General features: G+C 41.5%; 1 protein-coding gene across 6 annotated transcripts in view; it reads left to right on the top strand.

Moving 5' to 3' along the window:
* The first annotated feature begins 2,624 nt into the window (after window positions 1-2,624).
* Window positions 2,625-18,376, top strand: part of EVI5L (ecotropic viral integration site 5 like) — a 66,112-nt gene continuing 50,360 nt past the window's right edge. For 5 of the 6 annotated variants that reach the window (XM_060764906.2, XM_060764908.2, XM_067463756.1 and 2 more), the window contains exons 1-2: window positions 2,880-3,105; window positions 14,674-14,903. In XM_060764906.2, the coding sequence (XP_060620889.1) occupies window positions 14,722-14,903 (182 nt within the window). In that variant the 5' untranslated portion in view covers window positions 2,880-3,105; window positions 14,674-14,721. Of the gene's footprint in view, window positions 2,731-2,879; window positions 3,106-14,673; window positions 14,904-18,376 lie in introns of those variants that run through there. The other variant, XM_060764907.2, reaches the window with a different exon arrangement.

The following is an 18,376-nucleotide window of genomic DNA, read 5'->3' on the forward strand; positions in this document are numbered from 1 at the left end:
AAAACAGGAGAGCTTCAGACAAGAATCAACTAGGGCAAACTAACACCTCCCAGCAACGGATCCGCCTCAGACAGCAACCAGCCAGGCTTTGAAGTTGCAAGGCCATTAAATCAAAGTGATCAATTGCAACATAAACACTTGCCACAAGCAGACAAGAGTTCTTTCTCTTTATATATTCCAGAGTTATATAAACCTCATTTGCATAGTTTCCAACAGACCTCACAACCTCTGAGGATTCTTGCCATAGATGTGGGTGAAACATCAGGAGAGAATGCTTCTGGAACATAGCCATATAGCCCTGAAAACTCACAGCAACCCAGTGATTCCAGCCATGAAAGCCTTCGACAACACAATCATAACTCTTGCTTGGAGTCTTATTGAAGTTCATAAATCCTTTGGAGGGAGGGTCCCATGGCTCGACAACAATATAGCGGCTTTCTCTATTTCTATACTTCAGCTGCTGAATTCCAAGGCAGGTTATCCAGAAAGGTGACCAAGGCGCAGTCAGGTCCAAACCGTGACTGGGCGGGGGGCAATAGTAGGATACATCTGCACTGTAGAATTAATGCAGTTTGGCACCACATTTGTTTATTTATTTATCATGTCAGGAGCAAACCAAAACAGTTGTATTGCATTAAAAACAAACAAACAAATAAAACACAAAGTTTGCAGACTTGGTATTCTATCAAATGTCCTTTGACCAGTAGCTGTCCACTTCGAGTGCCTCTGGTGTTGTTGCAAAAAGGTCCTCCATTGTGCATGTGGCAGGGCTCAGGTTGCATTGCAGTAGGTGGTCTTTGGTTTGCTCTTCTCCACACTCGCATGTCATGGATTCCACTTTGTAGACCCATTTCTTAAAGTTGGCTCTGCATCTCGTGGTGCCAGAGCGCAGTCTGTTCAGTGACTTCCAAGTTGCCCAGTTTTCTGTGTGCACCACATGACGTTGGAGGTGTCTACGGACAATGCCGGCTCTTCGGCTTAGAAATAGAAATGAGCACCAACTCCCAAAGTTGGACATGACTGGACTTAATGTCAGGGGACAACCTTTACCTTTACCACCTCATCTGCCATGGCTCAATGCTATTGAATCCTGGGAGTTGTAGTTTCATGAGGCATTATTTGACTGAGAAGGCAGTTTGGGACCTGCATACCTGCGTGACCGCATTTCTGTTTACGAACCCACGCGATCTCTATGATCATCTGGAGAGACCCTGCTCTCGCTCCCGCCCCCTTCACAGGCGCGATTGGTGGAGACGAAGGAAAGGGCCTTCTCTATGGTGGCCCCCCAACTCTGGAACTCACTCCCCAAGGATATTAGACATGCCCCACATTGGCAGTCTTTAGGTGGAGCCTGAAAACGTGGCTGTTCCAGTGTGCCTTCCCTGAATAAAGGAAGCAATGCTCTGCTCTGACCAATTCCCAGCAAAATTTCCTCAGAAGCACTGGGTTGATCTCCCTACATTATCCTTTAAACCCCTCTGCTTAGATATACTCTACCTCTGTTCGCGCCCAGTGTTTATTTTAAAATTTTAATCTATTACATCTGGCCCGGCCATAATGTTTTAAATTTTTGTGTGTTATATCTGAGTTATATTAATTGTACTGCTTTATTTGCTTGCTGCTTTGTTGTTTTACTGATGTCTTGTTGGGCTTGGCCTCATGGAAGCCGCCCTGAGTCCCCTTGGGGAGATGGTGGCAGGGTATAAATAAAGTTTATTATTATTCAAATCCGGGGAGAGGCAGTTGAGCTCCCTCTATCAGCTCCAGCTCCTCATGCGGGGACATGAGAGAAGCCTCTCACAAGGATGATAAAACATCAAAAATCATCCGGGCGTCCCCTGGGCAACGTCCTTGCAGACAGCCAATTTTCTCACAACAGGATGCTCCTGACACGACAAAAAATTTATTATTATTATTATTAAAACTATAGTCCTCCTGTTTCCTTAGTATTAAACCCTGACATTTAAAATGGTGCCCAGCTGCATTAGCTCCAAAAAGTAGATGCAGCTCTCAATATCCCAGGTAACCTATAGTTGAGGAAGCCTCAGATTAAAACCTAGTGGCATTTCATGAGGAAGCGCTTTTTTCTCTCCTCCCCACCCTATTTGGGCCACAGTGGAAGAAGAAACACTTAGCAAACGGGGGGGGGGGGGGCAAATTGCTAGAATTTGGAAGGGGGGGGTGATAATCTTCCTCCTCCTCCTCCTCCTCAGCCCCAGAAATCCATAAAACGGCTGGATGGGAGCACCAAGGAGAGCTGCCCTTGTTTCGTTCCATTGGCTCCCCGTCCTGTCACTCAGGGAGAGCCCCGCAAAGGCTTGCTAAATGCTCATGAATTGGCCCGCAGGCCGAATGATGGCTCTCCGGAGGCCTCCCCTTCTCTTCCCTTGCCCTATATCTCTCCGCGATGACTGCTCCGTCCAAGCCGGCCGCCAATCCCCGGAGCCCTTGAGAGGATGCCTCCCTGGAGCCCTCGCCCCGCATTCGGCTCTTGAAACTCAAGGAGAGGCGACGCGCTGCCTGTCAGCCTCTTCCCGGCTCGCTATTGGCCAGGAGCCTGATTGGACCGGGCTTGATATTCCCGCCCCCCACCACCACCACAGCCGCCGCGGTTTCCTTCCTCTCTCGCGGTGGCAGCCGCGGCCCGCTTTCTTCCCTCTCTTTCTGCGGAGTGCTGGGGGATCCGGTGCCTTGGCGGAAAGCTGGCTTCCGATTGGAGGGTGTGGCGAGGTAGGCGGGCTCCTTGCGAAGAATGCCCGGAGCGGATTGGCCCGTCGAGGCGAAGGGTGGGGACGAGTGGGCGGGGCCTCGTGCTGCCAGTCAGTCAGCCAGGCTGTCAGGCGGTGGATTGGGATTGCCGCGGGAGGGGGGAGGAAAAGGAGGGGAGAGGAGGGGAGGGGGGGCTTGGTTGGCGGTTGGCAGCGGGCCTCCTTCGCCGCCTCCGCCGCCTCCTCCCTCAGCGTCTCCTCCTCGCCCTCCATGGCCACTGCGGCTCCCGGCGTGGCTCCCTCCGCCGCGCTGCATGTGCTGCTCTCCGAGGAGGCCGGGCCCGGAGGCTTGGGACCCCCGCCTCCCTGAGGAAAGGGACCTGACATGGCCGCCCAGGTAGGAGCAGCCTCGGGAGGCCCCCGGCCCATTCCCCGCGCCTGGAGGCCTCCCCAATGAGCCCCCCTCGCCAGCCAAGCCTTTCCAGATATGCAGGGTGTGTGGAGCGCTCCCCTCAGGGCTTCCTTCCCTCAGAGAAAGTCCTCCTCCTCCTGCCCCCCCCCTCTCCTCCCGCGAAGTCTGAGGAGGCAGCCAAGTTCAGAGCCTCTCCACCCTTGCAGCCTCTCTCTATGGTTGTGTGTGTGTGTGTGGGGAGGGAGGTAGGGTGTTTGTGGGGGTTTAGGGGGGCATAAATCCTTAGGGGCTCTATCCTCCCTGCCCCCTTCCAGGGGAAAGGGATGGTCCTTCTCTTCTCCTCCTTCCTTCACTGGGAATGGACACTGACAGGGCTTCCTTCCCAAACTGTGAAGGTGTGCCACAGCCTGTGCTCATTCCCCTGAAATCGTTCACGGCTTGTCCTTTCTTGCCCCTTGCCAACTAAGGAGTGGTTTATGACTGCTTTCCCCAAGGCAGCTCACTGGTTAGCCATTTATTGCGTAGACAGAAGGTGTTGTTCTGTCCTCTTTGTTTATGTTATCAATCTCTGCGTGTCATTCGGTGTGCAGATTTTTTAAGCCCGGCACTAAAACCGAAAATGGGAGCTCACTAGTATATGTGCAGCTGATGTGAGATTTGAACCCTGTTTCCTCTGACAGATAAGACCAGTGAATAATCACTGGCAGTTGTGATGGTTGTGTTGTTGTGCCCAGTATTGGAGCCAGCATGAGGTAATGCTTTGGGTGTTGGACTGTGGGTGCATCTACACTGTAGATTTAATGTGACACCACTTTAACTGCCATGGCTCAACACTATGAGTGCGGGAACAGCAGTGGCGCAGTGGGTTAAACCAGTGGTTCTCAACTTGTGGGCCCCCAGGTGTTTTGGCTCCTTCTTTGGAGGCTTTTAAACAGAGACTGGATGGCCATCTGTCGGGGGTGCTTTGAGTGCAATTTTCCTGCTTCTTGGCAGGGAGTTGGACTGGATGGCCCATGAGGTCTCTTCCAACTCTATGATTCTAACTCCCAGAAATCCCAGACAGTTTACCAGCTGTTAGGATTTCTGGGAGTTGAAGACCAAAACATCTGGGGGCCCCACAGGTTGAGAACCACTGGGTTAAACCCTTGTGCTGGCTGAACTACTGACCTGAAGGTCAGAGGTTCAAATTTGCAAGACAGTGTGAGCTCCCATCAGTCAGTTCCAGCTTCTTATATGGGGACATGAGAGAAGTCTCCCACAGGATGATAAAACATCTGGGCATCCCCTGGGCAACGTCTTTGCAGACGGCCAATTCTCTCACACCAGAAGCGACTTGCAGTTTACTCTCAAGTCACTTCTGACATGATAAAAAAAAAACCTATGGGTTCCTGGGAGCTGTAGTTTGGTGAGGCACTCACATTTTGACAGAAGAAGCTGAAGATCTTTTAAAACGACAACTTCTGTGATTCCATAGTATTGAGCCATGGCAATCAAAGTAGTGTCAAACTATATTAATTCTACATTATGGATGCCCTTAAGTTCTGAAGACCAGGATTTGAATCCCCACTTAGCCATGGACACCCACTCGGTGACTTTGGTCAAATCACACACTCAGCCTCAGAGGAAGACAAATCTTGCCAAGCAAAAGCCAGTCATAGCTTCAGTATAGGATCATTGTAAGTTGGAAATGACCTGAAGGTACACAGCAACAACAATGCCACTTCATACAAGATGCTGGGGAAGAGAACAGGAGCGTGCTGTTGTGTTTTTGTCATCCTTTCCCCATAGTCACCTGGTTGACCACTGGATGAACAGAACGTTGGGCTGCATAGGCCTTCAGTCTAATCCTCCTCAAGACTGTTCTTACATTATTTGCTCATGGCCATGCTCAACATCAATTGGATCACACCACCTTCCTTTACTGTGGTAGTTAGTGTTGTCCTTACTTTGGAGAAAGGTTATACTTCAGGGATAGGGATGCACTTGGCTTGAGGAATTAATCTGTGTACAGCCCCTTGTTACCATATTTCCACTATAGTCAGAAAATGAGGAGGCCTTTTCTGTTCATGAACAGATGAGGCATCCATTGTCTTAATGTTCAGTGCAAATTTAGAGAGTATCATAATTCCAAATCTTTGAATTCAGTCATGTTGCCATTGTCCAGTTGGTAACAACTGAAAGGTTTTTATTATGTTCATTTCTGTTGGATTTTAGTAAGTAGGATAGTAATCTAAGGTACTTGCTTTTCTTAATACAGTTTTAATACAATGCATCACCATCCAGATATCTGTCCTTCATTGAAAGATTGTGATATACATTTAGATTTAGTATTAATGTTTACACAATCTGTACAAAATAGGCAGCCTTGTGAAGTTTATCTGCTGTAGTCTGAATCTGGAAGAGAAAATAGCTTGAAATAACCATGTATTCATATTAGCTTCTTAAAAGCTGGGCAGCAGAAATTGGAAATTGTGGATTTTAAAACATATATATCCAGGATCTTTATATTTGTATTAATTGAAGACAAAATAAAGAACTGCTGTTCCATAACCCTGCATACCATTGAGTACCAGTGGGAAGCTTTCTAATATTATTAGTTGTTTTTAGTTCTAGTTGAAGTCCAGTATTGCAGCCTAAACAATGAGGGAACTGTTTCCAAACAGTATCTCCAGAAGAGGGAAGAATTAATGTATGCATGCATGCCAACTGTTGTTGAATGCCTTGAAAAAAGAGTGTATGTGCACACAAAAATCTCAATTGGCTATCATAGTTATTAAGTAGCTCTTGGCTGTAACTGTCAGAACTCTTGTCACCGAAAATATCCAAAGTACCAATGTAGAGTTGAAAAAACATTTTGCCTTGGTAGCGCTAACTCTTGAATTGTTTTTTTCTGGCTTCTGTTCTACTGTATAAGTATATATGTTTACAGCCATAACTCTACCTGAGTATATAGGTTCATAGCTGTAGCTGTACCTCAGCTAGAGTTGAACATTTGGTGGCAAAGAGTCATTTCTAGTTTCTACAGTTAAAAATGAATGATTTTCTTGGAATCTCAGCTAAGACTTAATATGTAATGTCTTCACTCTTGATGTCAGCAATCTGAAATCATGTCATAACTCAACTGACAATTGAAAGTGATTTCTTCTGTGAACTGTGGTAAACCTGGAATATAGAATCGTTTTAGAAGCTTAAGAGCTTTTTCAACTATCATTTTGACATTCATGGAGCGTTCAGTTCTGTGAGAATGAGGGCAGCTAACCATTTGACAGAATGGAATGTGGTGACAATACCAATCTTTTATTCTCATCATTTCGAATCCTCTTGTACTCCTAGGTCTGTTACATTGATATGGACAGACGTAAGATTTACAGACTGATTTTTGGTACAATTCATTGTTACTAATACTTATCTGTAGAATAGTTTCCTACTTGAAAGATTTTGAGTGAGTTAATACTTTTAGACAATAGACTTTGGAGATGAAAAGGACTGTTTAGAGTTCTTTGTTCTGATTACCCATTTTCCCTCCAATAAAACAAGGGTCCCCAAACTAAAGCCCATGGGCCAAATGTGGCCCTCCAAGGTCATTTACCTGGTTCGACCTATATCTGAAATGACTGGAAGGTATACAATGGCAATCCTAATTAACTTGACTATCTTGTCAACCAAATGCAGCCTCTCACTTCCCATTGAAATAGTGGGAAGTTTATGTTTGTTAATATTGTTCTTCATTTAAAATATTGTATTGTTCTTTCATGGTTGGGTTTTTTAAGGTTACAAATAAGATATGTGCAGTGTGCATAGGAATTTGTTCATGTTGTTTCAAACTATAGTCTGCCCCCCCCCCCCAAAAGTTTGTGGGACCGCAAACCAGCCCTCTGCTTAAAAAGTCTGGGAGGGGGGCTGCAGTAGAGGTGTGTCTACCATACTTTACTGTATGCTGACTTGGGTAGACTCAAGGAAAGTCTTATTGGTCTGCAGTACTAGTTGAATAGGTGAAGAACGTGGTTCTATTTATTTTAATCTACTGCCATTTAAAAAAGGTAAAGGGGAAATACTTAAACTCAAATCATTCATTTTGCTTTGGAAATTTTTATAAGTTTAGGAGAAACTTCTTAAAGTCATTGGGCAATTACTTGCAATTGAAAATACAGTACTGCTAGTGATTACTTTTTGTGTAGTAACTAATATAAAATATTTTCTAGGGAGTTGCAGAGTTAGTCTGTTGCGCTGTTACACAGCATTGTTGTTGTTCATTCATTCAGTCATTTCCGACTCTTTGTGATCTCATGGATCAGCCCATGCCAGAGCTCCCTGTTGGCCGTCACGTCCCTCAGCTCCTTCAGAGTCAAGCCAGTCATTTCAACGATGCCATCCATCCATCTTGCCCTTGGCCGGCCACTCTTCCTTTTTCCTTCCATTTTCACCAGCATAATTGTCTTCTCTAAGCTTTCCTGTCTCCTCATGATGTGGCCAAAGTACTTCTTTTTTAAAAAAATAATTTTTATTGAGTGTTTTAAAGGGTACATCCAAAGGGTTAATTGTCATAAAAGGATATATGGGGGCTTAGGGAGGGGGAGAAGGGAAAATAGGCATGAAGAAGAAGAAGAAGAAGAAGAAGAAGAAGAAGAAGAAGAAGAAGAAGAAGAAGAAGTGGTGTAGAGGGATAGGTATTGTGGGTTGAGTGCGGGGAGGGTTAATATTTTATGTTAATGATTTTCCCCCCTTATAGCAGTGTTAATAGTTGCTGATTTATCAGAGCTTCCTCTCTGTCGGCATGTATCTAGTTAGTGTTGGGAAAAAAAGTTTTTGACTAAAGTCCAGTCTGTTTTGGCTGAGTCAATATTCTGTTTGGTTTTCAGTATTGGGTTAGATAATCCATATTCATTATATCTAGTAACTTGAGCATCCATTCTTCTAAGGTTGAAGCCTCTTTAACCTTCCATTTTATAGCGAGGACAATTCTCGCTGCTGTAGCCATGTGGAAGAGTAGCTTGTCTTTATTCTTTTCTATATCAAAGTCATAATTGTCTTCACTAAGCTTTCCTGTCTCCTCATGATGTAGCTAAAGTACTTCAACTTTGTCCCTAATTTCCTTCCCTCCAATGAGCAGTCGGGCTTTATTTCCTGAAGTATGGACTGGTTGGATCTTCTCGCTATCCAAGGCACTCTCAGAACTTTCCTCCAGCACCACAGTTCAAAAGCATCTATCTTCCTTCGCTCAGCCTTCCCTATGATCCAGGTCTCACACCCATAGGTTACTACGGGGAATACCATTGCTTTAACTATGCGGATCTTTGTTGCCAGTGTGATGTCTCTACTCTTCACTATTTTATCGAGATTGGACATTGCTCTCCTCCCAATAAGTAAGCGTCTCCTGATTTCCTTGCTGCAGTCTGTGTCTGCAGTAATCTTTGCACCTAGAAATACAAAGTCTGTCACTGCCTCCATGTTTTCTCCCTCTATTTCTCAGTTGTCAATCATTCTTGTTGCCACAATCTTGTTTTGTTTTTTTTTAACTACAACCCAGCTTTTGCACTTTCTTCTTTCACCTTGATTAGAAGGCTCCTCAGCTCCTCCTTGCTTTCGGCTATGTTATACAGCATAGACATGCAATTTTAAGCAATTGTCTACTCTAAAAATGAATTCAAATCAGAGGCCAGTCTTCTTTAGGTGCAGAAGTCTTTCATAGCAGCTCATGAACAAATCTTTCATATTTGTCACTGCTATCTGTTCAAAACATAGCTGTAACAGAGTGAAATGATATGCAAATGGATAGCATTCAATGCAGTAGTTTGATAATATTTTGTTTCTCCTTCTTCTTAATATGTTGGACTTAAAAGGAGTAGTGAACTATATTTTAAAATGTCTTTGCTATTAGGCGTTAATATGATATATTAGGTCAGTTTGCAATTGTTTTGATTGTTTTAGCCAGCAGTTCTCAAAAAGTGCTCTGCAGAGTCCCAAGAGCTCCGTGAAGCATACTGAGGGTCTCCGCAGTTCCTTCCTCACCCTTCCTCCTCCCTGCTCCCAGCTTTCCCTCCTATTTTCTGTTCCCCACCTGCCTACCAATAGAAAGATAATAGATATTAAACAGTAAAGATTGTGTGAAAATAATATTCGGTTTTACATATTCAGTCTGTCTTTTAGGCAAACTTTAGACTTAAATTTCTTTTCCTGTAGCCCTTACTGTAAACATTCTTCTGTTGTGGTTTTCAGAAGTTGAGTGGGGAAAAATACTAAAGTAAAATGATTGCCATTTGTGTAATTCACTGCTGTTGCCTTTGCAAAGCTGCCTTATTGCACCATCTGTGTAGGTCATCTATCTCAGCACAAACATGCCTTGTTACATAGAACAATACTATTACTTCAAATATTTTAAAGTTTCCTTTCCCTTGAGGTGCTGTTTTATAGCTCCGGAGTATCTGGGCAAGTTGCTATTTACAAGTGCAGTTAGGGCATTGTATGCAAAATACATTAGTTTTAGTGTTTTGTGCATTTCTTTGCTGGAGCAAATGAAGTGGAGTGACGATGTCCTCCAAGGTGTCTTAGAGGGTTAATACAGTCCCTTGTCTTCTACAGTTGCCTGCCCTTGATCTAAAATGTAGAGATGCTAACTAGTTTATACTTTATGTATAGTTTATACTTTATGTTGCCTTTCTCTCATAATGGAATCCAAAGCAGATTCCTGATCTTGATGCTTATTACAATTTGGCTAAAAGGTTTATTACAGTTTGGCCAAAAAGGATGCAAGTACAAGCAATTTTCTTCAAAAGATACAAGCATAAATTCACAGAAAAATACAAGACATCTTATACAGTTCTGACAGCTATTCAGACTCCCTCCCCTGGAAAGAGAGGCAGGCAAGGACCTGCACCCGGATTGGCCAGGGGTTCCCTTGAAGTCACAGCCTGAAGGAGGAGATTCCCCTGGTGGGAGGAACATCAACTGGTGGTTGGTTCATTCAATTAACCAATCCATTGGAGAGACACCCTCTGGGAGGACGCAGTCCATGAGGAAATGGTGATGTGGGTATGCTGATGAGTCCCTGATTAATGCAAGTGTCCAGTTCCGTGTGAGACAAAGATGATGATTCCAGTCAATTAGAGACTTAGCTGCTTGTATAGAGAGTTAATGTATTCATTTTTGTTGAGTCCCCTCTTCCATGGGAGTGGCAGACCCTCAGCCTCAAGCTGAATGAACAAACATCCAGAGCTTACCCTGGTGACAAAGAGGATACACACACACACACACACATACACACACAAAGGTTTTTATAGTTACTTGGCTTGGGAGATAGAGGGACCCTGGCTGTGATTTCCTTTCCCAAGGGATTATGTAAGCTGAGAGCACGCCTCCTAGATACATTTTGATACATTTCATTCGATATAGTTTATACTTTTAGGAATTGACATGGTATATAAACTGTACAAGTTATACAAAAATCATAAAATGGATACATTTTATTAAAAGGTTAAATTTGATAGTTTGTAGGGTACATCTGCTGCTAGATCCATTCCAGAGCCTCTGGCACAGGCATGGGCAAACTTTAACCCTCCAGGTGTTTTGGACTTCAACTTCCACAATTGTGGGAGATGAAATCCAAAATACCTAGAGGGCCAAAGTTTGCCCATGCCTGTTCTAGCACTTTAGCATTTCGCAACTCTTGATCCACAGAAAAAGTTTTAATAAGAAAATAAAATAAATCATATTTGCTTGAAGTCTCTTGATGTACTATGAATCTTTTTTGTTCGGGGGGGGGGGTAATGTAGCTATACAACAATTTCGTGATAAAAGTATAATTGATTCCAAGTTAGCAAGAACACAGTAAGCTTTTGTCTTTGTGTGTATTTTTTAAATACACAGTTGCCAATTCTTAATTGCCAGCAGTTAATTATCAAACCATCCCTTGTAGCAACTAGGTATATGGAAACACTATAGATTTTCTTAAAATGATTTCTTTCTACATAGCCACCTATGTAGTGTTAGTTCAGATCACTTTAATTACACACCATATTAGCTAAGATCTTGCTGTTCTTTTCTTTAAAAAAACAATTGAAGGTTTAACATCTATGCTACTTCTGTACACATGCACACACTTACACCTAGAGCAAAAATGATGTCACTTGACCCCATGTACTTCAGAACAGTGAATCCAAAGTAAGAGAGGAGTGTATAATTTTGCTTCAAGTGTGACACTTACAGGTGGATAGAAGAGAAAGGAGTGAGTGAGGTTGACCTCTGGTACACTTTTTGTTAAATGCACACCAAGACACCTTCTTTGAGAAAGAAGGAAAAGAATCGGAAGCAGTAAGAACTAGGCAAGAAATAGAACTATGGCACATTTTGTTCTGTTTTCAACTTCATTTTTATATTTTCACTGAATTGTGATAAGTGCTTTCAATTCAGTTGTTTGATAAAAAGTAATTCTCCAAGATCCAAATATGAGTGCTTGGGGGGGGGGGGAGAGAACTAATATAACTCAAGAGTCTTGTTTGATCAGATTAAAGGTCCATTAAATCCAGATTCTTACTTACCCTTGAGTGATCAGTGGTCTGCTTCTAGGAAGCCAACAAAGATGCTGTACAAGACACTAGCACTCTCCAGCTATTGTTTCCCTGCATTTGATATTTGATGACATGTTACTTCTGAATATGGAAGTTCTATAAACCCACTGAGAAATGATTTTTGTTTAAACCATTAAACCATTGCTAACCTGAGAAGTACTACATTTTGTGGCAATGAATTCCAAAACTCACGTTTTGTGAAGGAGTATTTTCTTTCTGCTGTTCCTGAGGCTTCAGGGAGTGCATTTTATCCAATTACTGTCTCCCATCTATAGAAAACTTCTATCACTAATAAAAAGGGATATGATTTACTCTCTTCAACTGTGAGAGCAAGGGGAGGAGAAGAAAGTGGAGTCCCATTGTATGAATGAATGTGAAAAAGTTGGATTTGTTTGGTAGATAATACTGGGTGACAAAGATTTATTTATTTTAGCAATTTACATAATGCCTTATAACAAAATTCTCAGGATAGTTCACAAATAATAATAATAAAAACAAACAAAGAACCAAGCAGTTTCAGTTAAAAAATCTACTACAGTAGAGTATTGTTTATCCAACTTTCGGTCATCCAACATTTTGTATTATCCAACACAGTCTGCCTCCTGTTCGGATCCACAGCTGTTTTAAGACATTGTGATGTTTCGGTGCTAAATTCGTAAATACAGTAATTACTACATAACGTTACCATGTATTGAACTGCTTTTTCTGTCGATTTGTTGTAAAACATGATGTTTTGGTGCTTAATTTGTAAAATCACAATATAATTTGATGTTTAATAGGCTTTTCCTTAATCCCTCCTTATTCGCCAACATTTTTACTTATCCAACGTTCTGCTGGCCCGTTTACGTGGGATAAGTGAGACTCTACTGTAATATGAAATAGGGAGTAACTTTTTCTCTATTTTTTCTACACCATGAGTTTTCCCCCCATTAAATATATATCTTGTCTTTCTGCCAAAAGAAGGCACTCAATGTGACTTTCATAATTTTGTATGCCTCAGCTACATCCACTGTATGTCTCTATTTTCCGAAACTTAAAAAGGCTCTATTTCTTTCCTTTCATCAGAAGTTTACTGTCATAATCACTTTAATTGTTTTTCTCAATACCTTATTTATCTATTTATTTACAGTATTTATATACTGCTTTTCTCACCCCTGGGGGAACTCAAAGCGGTTTACAAAAAATAATAAAATTCAGTGCCTTACATACATAAACCAAATCATAAATCGAATGCATATGACTAAGTATAAAATACAATAGGACAAATTCACCATAAGATAATACGACATTTAAACATGATTCTGTGATATGCTTTTTGAGATGTTCCCAGCAAGACTGTATGCAGTATTCTATATGTAGTCATATTAACAATAGTAGTAGAAGACATGCTTAAACTCCTTCTAGTGTGCAGTTATACAACGGTTGTATTTAATTCACTGTTAGACATGTGTTTTGCAAGAATAACAGTTGCTCATACTTGGTTGGTATGTAACAGTGTGTCCTCGCCTTCTATTTACTAGTAGATTCATTGGGGTTATGGAATAGCCAGAACCATAGCTTAGTTGCCATTGAATGCACATTCTATATTCTGTAATGGGATAGTAAGTAAGCACATTATCCAATAGATATTTGGTGGTACAATGCTGTATTCACAATAAGAGTGGCTTAATTATATGGCCAAGATCTTACACTGCATTTGCATGGCATAAATGTATGCCCACAAAGAATTGTGGTATTTTTATTTATTTATTTATTTATTTGCTTTTCCTCTGTCTGGCACAAGCCTCAGGGCGGATCTTTTAGTGTTCCTTTCTTAAATATTCCCACAATGGAATTGCATTTCTGGATGCTGAATTTAATTGCTGAGCCATCCACTGTGATGTTCAAGTATTTTTAATGCGTTGCTGTGCCATAAACTTCACTGTATGTACTCACATTTCTCAGTTGCAGTAATGCTATGTAATCTTACTGAATATGGAGCACTTACATATCCATAACTCTAGGTTACAAATGCATAATTTCAATACAGAATTCCAGCCAATATGTTAAAAAGGAATGTAATGACAGTCTGAGGTGAGGGTGACTGAATAAACTCTTTGGGGACAGATATATTTACACAGCTTTTAGGTTCTATGCTAAATGCAACTTAATTAAGACCTGTGAGTTTAATAAACCAGCTTAGCTTGCTAAGGGAAAGTACTGTGACCTCTTTATTTCAAAAACATTAGAAGGTTTTTCATAAAAAGGACTTGTCCTTGAGTCTGAATTTGTTGTTAGCTTTGGAGCAACATGTTTGATTCTATTGATAGGGATGTCAGTTGTACATTAGCAATCTGAGAGATCACAAGATGCTATGTAGAAAAATCAATGAACAGCAACCTAGTTCTCATATGCAGCTACTGTTACATCTTAAAAGTTCTTCTCTAGATCTTAGAACTTTATTGCATGAGGGAAACAAAACTGGCATTGAAGCCTATTTCACAACGTAATGAATATCCCACTGCCAGCCTGCCTGCTCCTCACAAGCTCTGCTTGGTTGGGCCAGAGGTTTATCAACATTCTGCTCCCACAAAAGCCAATTAGATGCTTTTGAAAAGCTTGTAGTAGAATATAAGGCACGTTATATATCACTCTAAAGAGCAACTAACAATAAAATGAGGCAACATTAATGTTAATCTTTAATCTTATTTGTATTTTTAGAATTACAACAAATATAATATAAACCAGCTGAAGAGTCAAATAACAGTCACTTTGCACTGAAAGCTAGCAAGAAGCATATGTGTTTCAAACAAATGCTTAAATTTGTGTGGGGATCTATTCATTCTCTCCAAGAAGGGGGTTCTATAACTTACGAGCCACCCTGGTGTCTCGGGAACTTGGAAAAGGTCTTCACATTCACTTGAATTTTTGCCAGGTTGGTATCAATGATAGGGTGGATGTAAAAAAGGCAACTGACTATTATTTTAAGAACTCTGTTTTCCTCTTTCAGGTAATACATTGACTTTTTCTGAATGCTGTATCTGAGGATTTATTTCAAATGAACATCCCTGTTACTCTTAAATTGCCTGAGATGGCAAGTCCAGCCATCAGCCCTGATTCTTCTTCCCATGAAGGACTCTCTTCTGTCCACTCTATACCTGCATGCTCTCCTACTTCAGATTCTGAGAACCTGAGCCCAGATGAATTGGAACTATTAGCAAAGCTAGAAGAACAAAACAGGTGAGAAGTTATCATCTTCCGCTATTGCTGTGTTGCAATTTGAAATCAAAGAGTAATGGTGTTTCTGAATCTGCCTTAATGGTATTTAGCTACATCAATTGCATGTCAGAACTAAAAAGATAGTCCAGATTTTGACATACTTTACCAATTCTTTTAAATAATACTATCATATAGTTGGGAGGTTATCTAGTCCATGTTTTTATGAGATTTCCAGTCATGGTTATTTAGGCAACATTAAATACACCAAATCCTGTGTATTCTTAGAAGCTTAGAAGGGTTAGCCCTGGTTAATGGCAGAGCTTTTTCTCAAAGGGGCACAAATTGCATAATTGTTTCATTTTTAAAGTCGAGAACAGGCGGGAAAACATCACATTACAGAACTGGCCATTTTGCCCATCTCTATGTGGATAATTTACAAGAAAGTCATTTGCCAACCAGCTTAGCAATTATCAGAAAAGATAACCCTTTATAACACTTAAGAAACTCCAAGATATCTCTATCCTACATTTGAAGCCTATATCATGTGATGAACACAGTAGATTGCCATTTCTTAAGTGGGTGGCTCAGTAGAATTTAATGAATGTGATGAAGTGGTGAGTTTCTTCTGCCTGATTTTCCTAATGACCATGAGGTGGCATTGTAACATCAAACTATTACAGTAAAAAAAAGTAACATAAGCACCAAAGCTTGAGTAGAATAAGCAATGATTTCTTGATCTCTTGGTACTTGGCTGTTTCTTTGAAGTGTTTGTAACTGCTATTTTCTTGGTTCCATAACGGTTTGATTTACCTTACCGCTTTTATCATGACTAATGATCAGACATGAGAAGTAAGTGAAATGCCAAGAATATTTTGTTGATGAGCAAGCAGAGCTTCTATTATAATGTGAGGAATGAAATTCTGCTGAACTGTGCATACTGAACAAGTTTTTCTTATTTTTATAGAAAAATATACTGCCCATGTATAAATGCACACAAGTAAACAATTCATAGAATCATAGAGTTGGAAGAGACCTCATGGGCCATCCAGTCCAAACCCCTGCCAAGAAGCAGGAATATTGCATTCAAAGCACCCCTGACAGATGGCCATCCAGCCTCTGTTTAAAAGCCTCCAAAGAAGGAGCCTCCACCACACTCCAGGGCAGAGAGTTCCAATGCTGAACAGCTCTCACAGTCAGGAAGTTCTTCCTAATGTTCAGATGAAATCTCCTTTCTTGTAGTTTGAAGCCATTTTTCCGTGTTCTAGTCTCCAGGGAAGCAGAAAACAAGCTTGCTCCCTCCTCCCTGTTGCTTCCTCTCACATATTTATACATGGCTATCATGTCTCCTCTCAGCCTTCTCTTCTTCAGGCTAAACATGCCCAGCTCTTTAAGCTGCTCTTCATAGGGCTTGTTCTCCAGACCCTTGATCATTTTAGTCGCCCTCCTCTGGACACAGCTTGTCAATATCTCTCTTCAATTGTGGTGCCCAGAATTGGCCACAATATTCCAGGTGTGGTCTAACCAAGGCAGAATAGAGGGGTAGCATTACTTCCCTAGATCTAGACATTATGCTCCTATTGATGTAGGCCAAAATCCCATTGGCTTTTTTTGCCGCCACATGACATTGTTGGCTCATGTTTAACTTGCTGTCCACGAGGACTCCAAGATCTTTTTCACACGTACTACTCTCGAGCCAGGCGTCCCCCATTCTGTATTTTGTGTGAAATGTTTTAAAGGGTGTGGGAAAGTAACAAGTTGGTATGTAGAGTTGTTTACAAGAAGATTCACTTGAAAATGAACATTTGTTTTATATTTTAAAAAAACCCCAGAAGATTTGAATTTAGTTCTTTGATCCTGTGGTTAAACACAGGTACTACCCTTACTTTGAAGAAAGGATTTACATTTAAGAGTAGAAGTGAGTTCACAATATCATTCAGATATGTGGTGTATTGGTGTCCTGGACTCTTTCTATATAAAATGATTGCTTAACTTGAGGAGTGTTTTGTATCTTTTCTTCTTACCCTAAGGTCACATAATGGTTTTATATCAATTATTTGCATTTTGTAAACACAAGCAAGTTTTTCAATGTTTTATATGCATTGTGGAGCCCCCGGTGGTACAGTGGGTTAAACCCCTGTGCCGGCAGGACTGAAGACTGACAGGTTGCAGGTTCGAATCCAGGGAGAGGTGGATGAGCTCCCTCTATCAGCTCCAGCTCCTCATGCGGGGACATGAGAGAAGCCTCCCACAAGGATGATAAAACATCAGATCATCCGGGCGTCCCCTGGGCAATGTCCTTGCAGACGGCCAATTCTCTCACAACAGAAGCGACTTGCAGTTTCTCAAGTCACTCCTGACACGACCAAATATGCATTGTAATGACTTGTGAATCCCTCCATCCCACTTCTACTTCTGAAGGATGTTTTAAAAATATTACTTACTAGCTGTACCCTGCCGCGCGTTGCTGTGGCCTATAGTAAGAATTTTCGAAGTAGAGGTAGACATCTGGACTATTATGAAAGAATACCTACCTATTCCTCCCCCCCTTTTCTTCCCCTTTCTCGCCTTTCTTCCTTCCTTCTCTACCTCTTTCTTTCATTCCTTCTTTCGTTCTTTGGTTTCATCCTTCCTTCTCTCTTTCCTTCCTTCCCTCCCCCTTTCTCTACTTCTTCATTTGTCTCCTTTGTTCCCTCCCTGTTTCCTTCCTTCTTTCACTTTTTATTTCCCTTTCTCCTTCCTTCCTTCCTTCTTTACCTCTTTCCTGCCTTTCCTTCCCTTTTTCTTTCCTTAGTACTTTCTCTTCTTCCTTCCTTCAGTACCTCTTTCTTTTCTTCCTTCCTTCTCTCCTTCCTTCCCTCTTTCCTTCTTTCCCTCCCTCCTTCTCTCTTTCCTTCCTGTCTGTTCTCCCCCAATATCATGGTAAAGTCCCTTCTAAGTCTAATCTATGAGTCTATTTAATATAGTAACATATAGTAGTAAAATTATATTATATATTAGTATATATAACAATAATATATAATATATATTATATAGCAATATATATAATAGTAATATATAAAGTATTATAATTCTCTCTCTCTCTCTCTCTCTCTCTATATATATATATATATATATATCTCAATCACACCAACCAGTGATCCAACATCCATCCATCCATGTGTGTGTGTGCGTGTCTACACTGCCATATAATCCAGTCCTAAGTAGATAAACTGGATTTTACATGGTAGTGTGGGAGGTTTTACTTTGGGTGCATCTACTCTGTAGATTTAATAAAGGAGGATGAAGCTGGTAAGGGGAAAAGAAAAAGGAAGGAAAGAAAGGGAGGAAGGGAAGGGAATGGAGGGAAGGAGAAGGAAGGGAAGTAGAGAAAGGGAGGGAGGGAAGGAGGGGGTTGGACCGGATGGCCTTTAGGGTTCCCTTTCAACTGGTTGGCCATCTGTTGCGAGGGCTTTGATGGTGTCTTCCTTTACTGCCAAATGAGGTTGGGCTGGATG

This window comes from Anolis sagrei, chromosome 2, assembly GCF_037176765.1.
Source record: "Anolis sagrei isolate rAnoSag1 chromosome 2, rAnoSag1.mat, whole genome shotgun sequence".
NCBI classification, from domain to species: Eukaryota; Metazoa; Chordata; class Lepidosauria; order Squamata; family Dactyloidae; genus Anolis; species Anolis sagrei.